The sequence below is a fragment of the Macadamia integrifolia genome, chromosome 10 (genome assembly GCF_013358625.1).
Source record: "Macadamia integrifolia cultivar HAES 741 chromosome 10, SCU_Mint_v3, whole genome shotgun sequence".
NCBI classification, from domain to species: Eukaryota; Viridiplantae; Streptophyta; class Magnoliopsida; order Proteales; family Proteaceae; genus Macadamia; species Macadamia integrifolia.
In genome coordinates, this window is record NC_056566.1 from 21,178,907 (window position 1) to 21,192,218 (window position 13,312).

The 13,312-nt window shown below is 34.4% G+C and overlaps 1 protein-coding gene across 1 annotated transcript; it reads left to right on the forward strand.

The window, feature by feature from the left end:
* The first annotated feature begins 11,174 nt into the window (after positions 1-11,174).
* Positions 11,175-13,021, forward strand: LOC122090695. The gene has a single exon (XM_042660368.1). The coding sequence runs from the start codon at positions 11,944-11,946 to the stop codon at positions 12,844-12,846; it is 903 nt and encodes a 300-aa protein (XP_042516302.1). The 5' UTR covers positions 11,175-11,943; the 3' UTR covers positions 12,847-13,021.
* Positions 13,022-13,312: the final 291 nt, after the last annotated feature.

Here is a 13,312-nt window from a genome sequence, read left to right on the forward strand (position 1 = left end):
CCCCCCCCCAAAAAAAAAACCCACACACATAGAAGCAAGAAAACAAATGCAGAATACAGAAGGTTTTCTGTGTCTGGGTGAATGATGTTCAACCTAAATATATACCACACGATGTCAAAACAAGAATTGGAAACTCTGCAGATTTTTTTATCTCAAAATGAGGAAGCAGGGGGGGTGGAGGGACGATGAGTCTTGTGTGTTTATGATGAGTTCAGGATCTCTTCTAATGGGATTTGAGATAAGCTCATCACCCTCTTCTCGCGTTTGTGCAGGTTTGGGATTCTTAACGGGATATGGCAAAGGATACAACTGGGGTGCGGCGAAGCTTCCATTTCTTGCATTTTCATTGGTATGCATGAAGTGTCAGATACGTTTATTGCATTTTCTCCTTCTGGTTTGCAATACTTTCATCTTAAAGGTCTTGTTAGAAATATAGTCTCCTGTTCAATGTTTCTAAAACTTGCACTTATTTTGTGTCTCTAAAACTTGCACTTATTTTGTGTCCAACAACAGTATCCTGATATGGACTTTGGTGGCAAACACAACAGCAGTGATCCCTGCCCATACGGTATACTATCCTCCGCTTCTATTTTGGAATAGCTACATAGCTTCAGTGGTTAATGCAAAGAGGAAGCTCAAGAAATTGCAGGGGAAAGAGGGTCTATTACTGTTCTACCCAGGAGGTTTGCCTCAACCTGGATTCAGAGAGATTGTTTTCATTTCCAGCATGGTGGTCTAATTTTCTGTGAGAGAATTTCGGCCATGTGATTGCTGTTGGCATTGATGGTGCTAGGTAAACTACATGAGCCTGTGGGAACAAATCATATATTGGTGGTTGCATGTGTGCAAATGACATTGATGAGTTCTTCATCAAATGTCTGGAAAAGCAGAGAACTTCTATGTATATACTTGTTCAGAATTCTAGAATGGAATCTAAAGAACTTGAAGGCTGCAACCACACTGAAATCAATAATAATAATAATAATAATAATAATAATAATAGAGTTATGATATGAAAAATTAAATAAATCAGAATCTAACGATCAGATTAAGCCCAAAATAGGTCGACTAAGTAGTTTAATAAAGCCTACAATTGAACTGAAAAAATCTTGGAAATTAGATCTGATATGATAGATGATTTCCCAGCTACTTATATTTTGAAATGAGCTCAAGAATTGAGAAAATAAGGTAGATATTGATGCCCAGATTTTCAGAAATTGGTTAAATAATATGTGAACCGAATTCAGAAGTTAGATTTGAATACTGGAAACAATCTCTCAGCAGATTAATGAGATCAATATATAGTATAGAAGATAAGAAAGAAGATAACTAGAGAATGAAGAAAGAAGAACAGAATGCGATGAGATCAAAATTAGAAGAAAGTGGCTGATTAGAAGAAAAGCCTTCACCCATGTTTGTGCTACACAATGCAAAAACTCTTAAGCAAACTCAAAAATCTTTACTCAAAATCATGCTTAATTAATGGGGTCTGATCACATGTATATAGGCTCTTGAAATTGCTAATTAGACTCTCATGATTCTGTGCTAGCTAATATGTATCCTAATCCAACTCAAAACTCTTATGGCTTGGCAAATAAGACATTTACTCCTACTAGTCTTGTACTTGGAGCTCACCCCCTTTTTATGGACTTATAATCAAGGCCCATTATGGGATTTTTAACCCATAAGCAAGTAGCCCAAGGCCCATAGAAACTTTCCACTGCCCAAAATAAGGTCTTCCTAGGCTCAATCAGGTAGTCTTGACTGCATTAATTGCTCTGTGATGTGATCCTCTATATGGCATTTATCTGGCTGTCTCAGTTAAATTGTTGCAGTTAATCTCATCGAGTCATTACAGACTTACAGGTGTGCCAACAGTCCATGGCTAAGGCCATAGGCCCCAACCAATAGATCGCCCCGAAGCTGGAAATGAAACAGAGGATACGGGAAACACATGGAGGATATAAATATTTCTGTTAAGATCTTTGGAACACAATTTATATTAACTCTTTTGCATATCATGCATGATTCTTGTGGCATTAGTCAATTTTAGCTATGGTTTCAAAAACTGGACCACACTGGGTGGCTGAGCTGGTTCCACAAGAGATATTTCCATGGTTGAAAGAGTCCCCAAAACTTGATGAGGTTGAAATTACCTCAATGCAGAATCACTGGTGGGACCATTTGGTATCCATGTTGGTGTGTACAGGTGAGTCTTTGTTTTCTTGTCTTCCTCCAGGTGTTATTTTGTTTTTTTCTACTCGTTTAGCTTCCTCTTAAGTTTCCAAGATTGCATAAAAATCTTCTTGGTAAATGGGAATTGAGATGCAGATTTTGTTCACTGACCCAAGTCACCTTCTCTCAGTAGTTTTTCCTTTCTCCTTCTATGAAAATTAGGTCAGCCAAGAGCTACCTCCTGCCCAAGGAATGCAGTGCAGCTTGAGTGAATTATGTTAATTTTGATCTTGGTAGATCTTGCAGATCTGGATTACAAACTTAAATTTGCAATCACCAACCTAGTGAAGAGATTCTTGGGTTGACCAGTATATTGGTTCAACTCTTCCTTTGCTCATAGTGAAACACAAGATATTTTAAGATAAAGATACTGGACAGGAAGCACCAACCAAGGATGAAGGACATCCACATGTAAGAATAGAAAATTTGTGATCTTTGTAGTTTCAGGATATTTTTCAACAACTAACCTTTTATTTATTAATTAGAAGAATGATTGTGATGCAATTCATGAAATAATAAACTCTTAATGCAACCACATTTGACATAAACAGGTGAAGACAGTGATATTGATTTATGACAACAAATATATATATGTCATATATAATCAATAAACAAAATTACTATCTAAATATGAAATGGATTGATTTATTATCTAGTATGTTTCAAATGAGTGATCATGGTCAACTTGATATCCATATCTCTACTATATTGAAGATTTGGTTAAATATTTTGTTCTATTATCTAGTGTGTATATTTATATTTGCAAGTTGAACACTTCCTTTCATTCTTTGAGATTTTATTTATTTATTTATTTATTTTTCTATGAGATCTTGAGTATATGAAAAACATATTATTTAGGGATGAGTAATACATAAAATTGTCTATATAAAACAGTGTCACTGTTTGCATTTAACATGAGGATGGGTCTTTGGAAAAACAAAATAAGACAACTCATGGAGAGGGTGACGACTTGGCACGCCCTCACTGAGAAGTAGAATTGCATGCCTTGTAATAACTATTAAGTGGTAGTTCAGGTGGGGTTGAAATTTTTTGTATGGATGGATCCCAAGGTCCTCTGTTTTATTTTATTTTCAGCCAGTTTAAATTAGTCAAGTGGCAAAACAAGGTTTTGAAAAATCAAGAACTACCATACACAAGAGGATATGTGTGCACACATATGAGTTGAATCAAGATCTAAAATTTAAATATGAAGAATTCACATCATTTTGTCATCATTTTGGAAACATTCAACTATTAGAATTTTCATAATACCCTTCCATGTGTCGGTATATTTTTCAAAATTAAAAAAAAAAAACTGTTGTAATGGTCAATTCTGTAACGTTCAACAACTAATGGAGGTTGGCAACTCTTGACCTACCAACCAACTGCGCCTTAGCTTGTTTGACTAATTAAAAAAAGGGTGTATTAGTGCACGAGGCTCTTGCCACAAGGAGGTTTAAGGAGAGTCATAATGTATGCAGCTTTACTCCTGCTTCGTGGAGAGACTGTTTCTTAATCTGAAACCACGATGACTAGAGCTTGTTTGACTCATTATTTCCCCTATATAATCCATTGGTTGGGTTGAGTATTTAAAATCTACTAGCAAATGAATCTGTGCTAAGCATGGGCATAATTTATGAAATTATTAAAGGAAGTTTTAGTTGCATATGAAATAAAACGTTGAAATAGTCCATGTAATCGTATATATAATGAAAAAATAACATATGTTCTTACCAGAAAATAAAATTAAATAAAATAAAAGATGTTAGAATGGAAGAATATGGTCATCCTCATCACGTTCAATTGAGATGATTTGGATGACAAATTTTTGAGGTATATGGCTTTTTCTTGGGATCTTCGTCTTTTCTCCCTCCCCTTAGTTTTGGTGTATCATCATTTTCTATGTTTCTTTCCGCGATCCCCTCCCTTTTGTCTTGTTGTTCTCCCTTTATTTGTCCTTGTTTATCCAACCCCGGATATTTTGTTGCCCCCCTCCACCCGTTTTCTAACTAGTGTTGATATTATGAACTTTTTTTTCCCCCCTTTTTAATAGAAATACCATGAACTCTTTTACGTATGTAAATATCACTAAGATTGATAGAGAGCTCTTGTAGGTATAGCCGTATAGCTCATGTTTTAGCTAGACATGCTAGGGAGAAACAATTGTATTGCACTATCGATGATGTAAATTCCTACTATTTATATGAATGTTAGGGTTTAATTTTCTTTTTCATAAAAATAAAAAATAATAAAATAATAATAAAATAATAAAAGAAAGAAAGAAAAAAAGAAAGTGTGACTGCAAAGTCACAGAATTTTGCAAATTTAACACATGATCAATCCAAACAATCCCTTGATTTCGAAATATCAAAATTGCTATATCATAATCCATACGATAGAGTCAAGTGTGTGGTTCATAGAATAACGCATCCCAGGCCCATAGCTTTTGGATAGCTTTTAGCCTTGAAGATAACACGGTATCAGTACATATATGCATAAATTGAAATTTACTAACCATCATTATCTAACTAAAACACACAATTTAGCTTTAGTGGAATCAATCAGATACCCAACTGATTCGTCTTTGAATATAGTAGAAAGACAGCCAAAATAAGTGAATAATAAAAAAAAAAGGAGCAGATAAATTAATGAAAGAAAAGAGAGGGGAGGTAACAAGAGTTGATGGGATAAGAAAGGAAAAAGGGGAGAATTCATAAAAAATTTCAGAGGTATTATTTAAAAAAAAAAAAAAAACTTATATGGAGATTATTGTGTATATATGAGGATATTTCTTTTGTAGACGTATAGAAAATTTGTCCGAATTTTTTTTAAAAAAAAAAAAAAAGAAGGGGTGGAAAAACACCTTTAAGAAGCTATTAGAAACATAGTTAGCAACAGAGTATGCAGGCCCCATATGTTAGCAATTTATAGAACAAACATAACCAAAAAAATATACAATATAATTAAAAGAAAAATGAAATCAATTAATAAATATAATATGAAAAATCTTATACCTAAATATATCCAACTATTTTACCAAAAATATATATATATATATATCCAAATATAATTTATTAGGAAATATAAATAAACTTAACCAACCCTTTCTTCAATTTGTGTCAAATCAAAATCCTCATTAGTCATTCTTGTGATGATAAATTTCCCTCATAAATGTGCCTTCCATTACCATGAGACCTTGTTTAAATCCAAAGGAACCAAATTGGACCATCAGGAATGCATGCATGATGGTATATTATATCTCAAGAATATTAATATTGATTGGAAATGTCCTTAATTAAGCAGCATGGTTTGGTGTGGGTCATGCAGCCACATCCACTTGGGAGCACCAGTGCTTGGAAGTTGTGAAAGAAGAAAAACAAAGCCTAGTTTTAAGAGCAAAATGGCTAAAGGGAACCTCAAATTCAACTTTGGGTAATGGATATCATCTGTGATTGAGAAGAGCAATAAATTCATGGCAACCCCTAATTCATTTTTATGATGGCAAAAGCTTCTAGAATGGAAGGAAGGAATGATAGTTACTCATAAGGGGGTGGGAACTGAACTATTGCACCATGGTAAAAGGTTGATAAAAAAGGGTACTTGCATTCATTACCTTACAACTTTTTCACTTTTTGTTTTGTTTTTGTTTTTGTTTTGTTTTTTTTGTTTTTAATCTTTGAATGACTGTATTATGGGTGTCAACTTAGAAATGGAATTGAAATTTACTATTCAAAATTGAATCGAAAAAAATTGGTTTAATTTTCATTTTTGAAAAGTGAAAATTTTTTATTTTCAATTTTGGTTTTAGACTAAAATTGTCGGTTTAAATTGAACCAAATCAAATAAAGTATAACCCATATCAATTCGAACCTAAACTCTACAACCGTGTGTCTTTGTCGAGTTATGTGAAATTATGAAATTATTTACTATGAATTTATTTTATTTTTTTATAGCAAAAAGAAAAAGGACAGCAACACTAAATATTAGAGTTTTTTACATGAACCATACAACCAAGACTACGAGTTTCTTTGTTGAGTTGTGTAAATTGTAGGATTATATCTTCATGAGGTTCTAATTTTTTTCAGGATTATATCTTCATGAGGTTCTAATTTCTTTCCTAACTTTATTTGTTACAGCAAGTTATTTGAGAGTGTGTATGATCTAAAAGAACCCAAATAAAAACAGAATAAACCAAATCAATTGATTTTTGTTTCGATTTTGAGATTATGAAAATTTTTCGATTTCAGTTTGATATGGATTTGTGTACAGTATTTTGTACATATAAGTTTTGAATTTTCAAAATGGATGAGATCATGGAACCATTATGGATGAACCAGAATCAAGCATCTCAGTGCCCTTTTTTTCTCAAGGCAAAGCCAGTTCTGATCAAACCAGTGTAAATGGTTTTAACTTTTTGGGTTAATACTGGTTACTTACATTGATCAAGTGAAACATAACCCATTTCTCTGATTCTTGGTTTCTAAAAGCAGAAACTTGATTGACCCATTCCATTTTGTGAAAAAATTTTGAATATGTGAGCATGATGGAAGGATTCCTTCATCTTGCTTGCTATGATGAGTTTAATCTATATCATCTAACATCTCTTTACTCCTCTAATCCAAGAAAAAAAAAAAAAGAACAGAAAAATCTAAACAGCCCAATTTGGCTAAAATTAGAAAAATGGTGTAGATAGATTGATTCATGTTCATCAAATTCATTATGTACCGAGGCGTAAATTATCGACAAATTTAACTTGATTGATCATGATTAGGTGATGGATAATCAACTCTTGAATTTAGGGAAGTCAAGTAAACTAGAAGCCATAATTCATGAATTGATTATCCTTGTCTGCTTATTATGATGTTTGTGTAATCACCATCCATCTTTCAAGGGTCCTACCTCCTTACCTATTGAATCTAAACCAAGTTAGTATGTGATAAAGTAAAAAACCCTAAAATAATTCCATTACAGAGGAGGGATTGGATAGGGAGGATTGGAGGAAGGTCCATTCAATTCTGGACTAAACAAGGAAAGAGAGCTTTACATGGAAAGAGGAGAAGAGATTTACAATGCCCATCTTTTTTGTTTCTTTCTTTTTCCCTTCATTACTTGAGCATAGATATAATATTAAGAAGTCAATAAATGTTATCCTTGTCAAGGAAAACAAGATTTGAATTAAACAAATTACATTTTAATGATTTATTAATACATGACAGTTTCAAGAAATTTTATATGGAAAAGCATTCACAAACATTTTACTGACAATTACTCATGAAATTCTATCCCCCTTCAGTCTAATTAGTTGGGGCTAATAATAGATTGACAGCTGTGTTTCTTCCTTGTTCTTATTCCACAATTTGACATCTGATAGGTCAAGTGAGGCCAAAGTGTTATCCAAAAATAGGTCCCACCTCATCAAGGGTCAAATTTTGAACCAAATAAATTTTGTTTGTCTATTATAATGAAGGACCAAGTTTCTCTTTAGCCAGGGTGAAAAGGGATACTTCACATCTAAGGATATCTAACCCTTTTGATTAGTATGGAAAAGTATTTTCTGTACAATAAAGAGGTGAGAGTTTAGTGCCGACATAGGAGTCCAATCATATGTTCACATCTCCAATGGAGAAAAGATTTCTCTACTCGGTGATAAATGAAAACTTTAATTGTGTTTGATATGCACTCATAAATTGGTTGTCGGGCATCACAATAATGAGTCCTTAATCCACAGAGAGAGAGAGAGAGAGAGAGAGAGAGAGAGAGAGAGAGAGAGAGAGAGAGGCCAAAGAAAAATAAGGTAGTTAAGAGTGAAAGAGATTGGTAAGTCAAGTGTGACCGTAGTAGAATAGTATAACAAATGTGACATCAAAATTAGTTAAAGAAAGATAAAACATTCCCATCTGCGACTGGTGAGAGTTTTTTATTCCAAATGAGCACCTTTCATCACCCATTTATTAAAGTTCAAACAAACAGAAACAGTTTCTCTGGTTATCAAATAATAATATATTAAGTGGGACCCAGAAAGGCTTGTAAGTCTTGAGGTGAAGAGATCCCATCTCCCATGTACCAAGTGGCCATTGGAAATTTGGAATCAATCCATCCGGTCAAACCAAAAACAGGAGAGGAGGGAATCATTAAATATATATATATATATATATATATATAAAAGGAGAAAAAAACTCATGAGTGCAAGATAAGGCGGTCATGAATATGAATCTTTGGCTTAGACCAGGGTTTGAAAACCAGACTGGGGATTGGACCGAATCAGCCAATCCTGATTTCAATTGATTTGGATTGGATTGATTATATATGGAAGTTAGAGTTAAGGTCATTTAATCGATTTCCATTGACTCTGGCCGATTCCAAAACATCATTTTCTGTTAGATCGGTTTTCAATTTTTATGTATATCCGACCAGACCATAACCGGACTGATAAGGTATTCGGTTTACAAAATTCAAAACTGATAACTATTGATTGGGTCAGTTCCAATATGGTTATCCTTTTGTTTGTTCAACCACAATTTTCATAGTTTCATACTAAAGAGAGAAATTTCAACCCAAAAAAAAAAAAAAACTATACAAAGCATGGAGAATAATTAAGTGATCATAAAAATAAAAGAAAAGGGATTTTTTTTTTTCCCTTTTTGGTGAAGTAAAAGCATAGTGTATTAATTGGCAAAATGGGTGTTTAACATGTAAATAGGATCCATAATCACATAGGTTTTTATAGGGATTTTCATATATATATATATATATATATTATAAAAAGAAAAGAAAAAAACAAAGAACTAGTACTAAATAGACACATTACTTACATCCTCTAATGTGTAAAATATTTGTTATTTTTTTTTTTTTTTTTAATTTATATAAACAACTTTGGGAGTAACTCTAGTTCATGATAAACTATGAGAATATTGTTTGAGATGGCATTACCATGTTCAACAAAAGCCTTCAAATGCTCCAGCTTAGTGAGTGATTTGATTTAGATTAAAAAATCTAGGAAAACCAAAAACATATCTAAAATAACCTTAGGAGAGGTTGTGAGGAAAGACATGCATAACCTAGGTCTTCTACCTTGTATGATTTTGAATAGAACTCATTGGAGAGCAAGGAATCATGTAGCTGACCCTATTAATTGGGATAAAACTATGATGTTGTTGAAACAACTTTTGGTCTATTTGAATGCACTTTTTGTGTGAAATGACATTATATATACCTTACCTTGGATAAAGAAAAAAAAAATGTGTTATACCAAAAGGGTAGAAAAATAAGATTGCATTTTTCTTACAAGAAAATCCCAACTTTAAATGTGGGAAAAACAGAAAACACTTGAATATTTTGTCAATTACAAAATTCTATGAAAAACAAATATTTTATTATTATAAAAATTCTACCCAATAAATGGACATATTCATTTTTTTTGGTTAGGAATGAACATGATCAATTAGTTCTTAAATGATAAGCACAATCACTGATGCTTCAAAGAAAAGAAATCAAGAGAGAGAATGAACAAAGTAACAAAGAAGCGAAAACTCAAACGACCATGTAGCTTAGCACTTCAGTTGTTGTTACCAATAAGAGATCAGTTAAGAAAGGATGAAGGTCAAATGAACGCTTCTACTCAAAGTCCATTTTGTTTATTGAATCTCTCTCTTCACCTTCATCCACTAAGCCCAATTGCTAGAATGGAAAAGTTGAGACTTTCAGAGCATCCAAGCTCCAGCTATGCCAACTAAGAACACAACTATGGACATCTACACGTGAAGACCACATCTTACTTATTCTTCTTTCATATAAAGTATGAAGAAAAAGAATCATCCCATCCTTTAATTTATGTTATATTACTTACATAATAAACAATCATTTATAATAATAATTAATAGCTTAAAAAATTCATAAGGAAATATTTTCTAGTTTCCCAATTACTCTTTAGCCTTTAAAATCAAATCAAACTTACCTCAGCCCATACCACTTCAAGAAGATACTCCTATTTTATTTCATTCACGGTAGAATCCCTTAAATTATTGAGAGAGAGAGAGATTTGATAGTTTGATTCCATTTGATGGTTGGCACTTGAAACTAAAGTAAGAAAGGCGGGCAGAAATATCAATAGGGGTAAGATTTTTGTTTTTCATGAAGGATGAGATAGTCATTTTATCTCCTTAATATCTAGGTATAGGGTTATGGATCCGGCTCTTTTCCTTTGCGTCCATTGCCCAGTCGGCCCATAGCTATCTAGATGGGTGTCACAAGGCGAGACTATAATCCAACGTTTTGAGAAAGGCACGGAAAAAACGAAACACTGACAAAGGCTCAGAGAACGAGGCACCAAGAACTATTGGGTCATCTTCTTGTCACGTGGTGCTCACCCAGATAACTATGAATAAGACCGGATAATAAACGCTGAGGAGAAGAACCGAATCCTAAGGCTATGCTGCCTTTCAGGTTTTTATTCACCAATTTTTATTTAAAGAAAAGGTTTTTCACGCAACACCAATGATGGTGCATGAGACAATATTATCAATAAAAAAATTCGAGAAAAATAAAATAAAAAAAGTATTGTGGGGATTTTTTTTTTCTCTTATTTATTTGTTTCTCTTTTTATTATGTGAGTAAAAGGAAAAGATTGATATGGTCAAGGACCAGCTAGCGGTGGAGTGGTGGCCTTATAAGGGAAAGGACTGGTGCGATTGGTTTCTTCCCCAATAAATGAGACCTCGTGCTTGCATGAACAATATAACATGGCCAGGCTCCCCCTACAGGAAAAAGTCTGAAACGTTTTCCACTCTATTACTCTTCATTAAACTATAATTAATACAGATATCGCATATCTTCTAACTTCTAAATACAGTATTTATTAACAGTATAATTAATTATAATTAAAAATAATTTTGTTTTTATGGAAAGTGAAGTTTCAATTCTTTCTCTTATAAGTCTTGACACGCAAGTGTGCCTCTGAAAATCTAATGAGAGAATCTGGTTTCATGGAGTAGTCTCATGGTGAAAGTTGGCATCATAACTATGTTTTTTCAGTTCTTATGCATCATTTGCATGTGGGTAATGTCAGGTAAAGAAAGGAGTATATGAGAGAGAGAGAGAGAGAGAGAGATGCTTTTTAGTTTCTTTTTTTCTGTATGAAGGTTGTATAACCAGGATTTCCAGCGATACCCAGTTGCTGTTTTCTTCATCTGAGTCTACTCTTTGTCTATTTGGCATGATTTAAGTAGTATTTCTTCATCAGTCTTCTTCACCTATCATGTATCCCACTTATTAATATTTTTTTTTTCTCTTAGATTATTTAAGAGGTAGTTTTTGCAGAGATTAGTAAGATATTGCCAGAGAGGCAAAGCTAGTCCCATGTTTGTCCGCTTCTCCTAATCCTTTTTATTGCCTACATTCCCCAATTTGTCTTTAATTTAGGAGCGGGGTCTTGTCGGTTTCCTTGATGAGCGAGTTGATTTCTGGTTTGGTGAAGGAGGGTCTTCTAAGAAACTGAAACCCAGATCATTTCGACGCCGGTCTCGAAGCATTCAGGACCTTCAGAGAGATGGGTTCTTGAGTTCTTCCCTTATTTTTGTTTCTTTTTCTTTCAAGTCCTGTATTTCGTTTGGGTTCAATCTCTGCTGCTGAAGAAAGATCAGATTTTGATTGTTACCCAGTAAAGTTACGGAAGAAACCAAAAGAAAAATTGTGGTTGTTTCTGGTCTCAGGATGAGGGATTTCCCTTCCTGTTTCGGTGAGAATGGAGTTCAGGTGGCGGATTCGTCTTCAAGTGCCAGCAAAGCTGCTCAGAATTTAGTAACTTGCATTTACCAGTGTAGATTGCGGGGTAGGTCTTGCTTGATCACTATCACATGGAGCAAGAATCTGATGGGTCAAGGTCTAAGTGTTGGGATCGACGATTCGACTAACCGTTGCCTCTGTAAAGTCGATATAAAGCCATGGCTCTTCTCCAAGAGAAAAGGATGCAAGAGCTTAGAAGCCGATTCGAGTAAAATTGATATATATTGGGACCTCTCCTCTGCTAAATTTGGTTCCGGGCCAGAGCCATTGGAGGGGTTTTATGTGGCGGTGGTCGTTGAGCGAGAGATGGTTCTCTTGCTTGGGGATTTGAGTAAAGTGGCATACAAGAAGACCAACGCGGCTCCTATTTCTTCCAATGCCATCTTCATGGCCAAGAGAGAACACATTTTTGGGAAGAAGGTCTACGGCACCAAGGCTCAGTTCTGTGATAACGGGCAGATCCATGAGGTCAGAATCGAGTGCGACATGGTAGGACTGAGTGATCCATGCCTTTCGATCCGCATAGACAGTAAGGTGGTGATGCAGGTGAAGCGTCTCAGGTGGAAATTCAGGGGAAACCAGACCATCTTGGTGGATGGGCTCCCTGTGGAAGTGTTCTGGGATGTTCATAATTGGCTCTTTGGGACAGCTTTAGGGAATGCCGTTTTCATGTTCCAGACATGTCTTTCTGCTGATAAATTGTGGGCCAGTCATAGTAATACAGATACTGATCCCACCTTATTGCCTTGGTCCTGCTCACAGATATTCAAAGGTTCTCAACGACAAGGTCTTGGTTTCTCCCTGATTTTGTATGCTTGGAAGAATGAGTAGGGCCATAGAGGTGTATTCTTCCTCATTGAGTGCTAACAAATACTTTTAGCTGAGTGATGATTTTTATTAACGATGTGTTTGAATTACATAAAAATGTGATTTATGAGAGGCTCCATTTGTTTCCCTAATTCACTGTCCAAATAGAATAGAAATGATATCAATTTTTTTTTAACCAGTGGTTCATGTTCATCAATTCCAGCATAATTTGCTATTGGCTTTGGTTTTCTGTTGTAAATTCAATGTGTAGAATGACCTGGTAGATGGATCTGTGACAGACTTGTTGGTTCTGTCGTTGGTTTTGTGTGCACACTGCTTTATGTTATTGGCATGGTGGCATGCTGGTTGGGACCCGTTACAGTAAGTTCTTCCTTCTCTCATCGTTATTATAGTACTGTTTATCTTAAGGAGTGACCATCACTAAAAAACTTTTTGTTGAACACATCCATGATGAAGCAAAACATTTTAC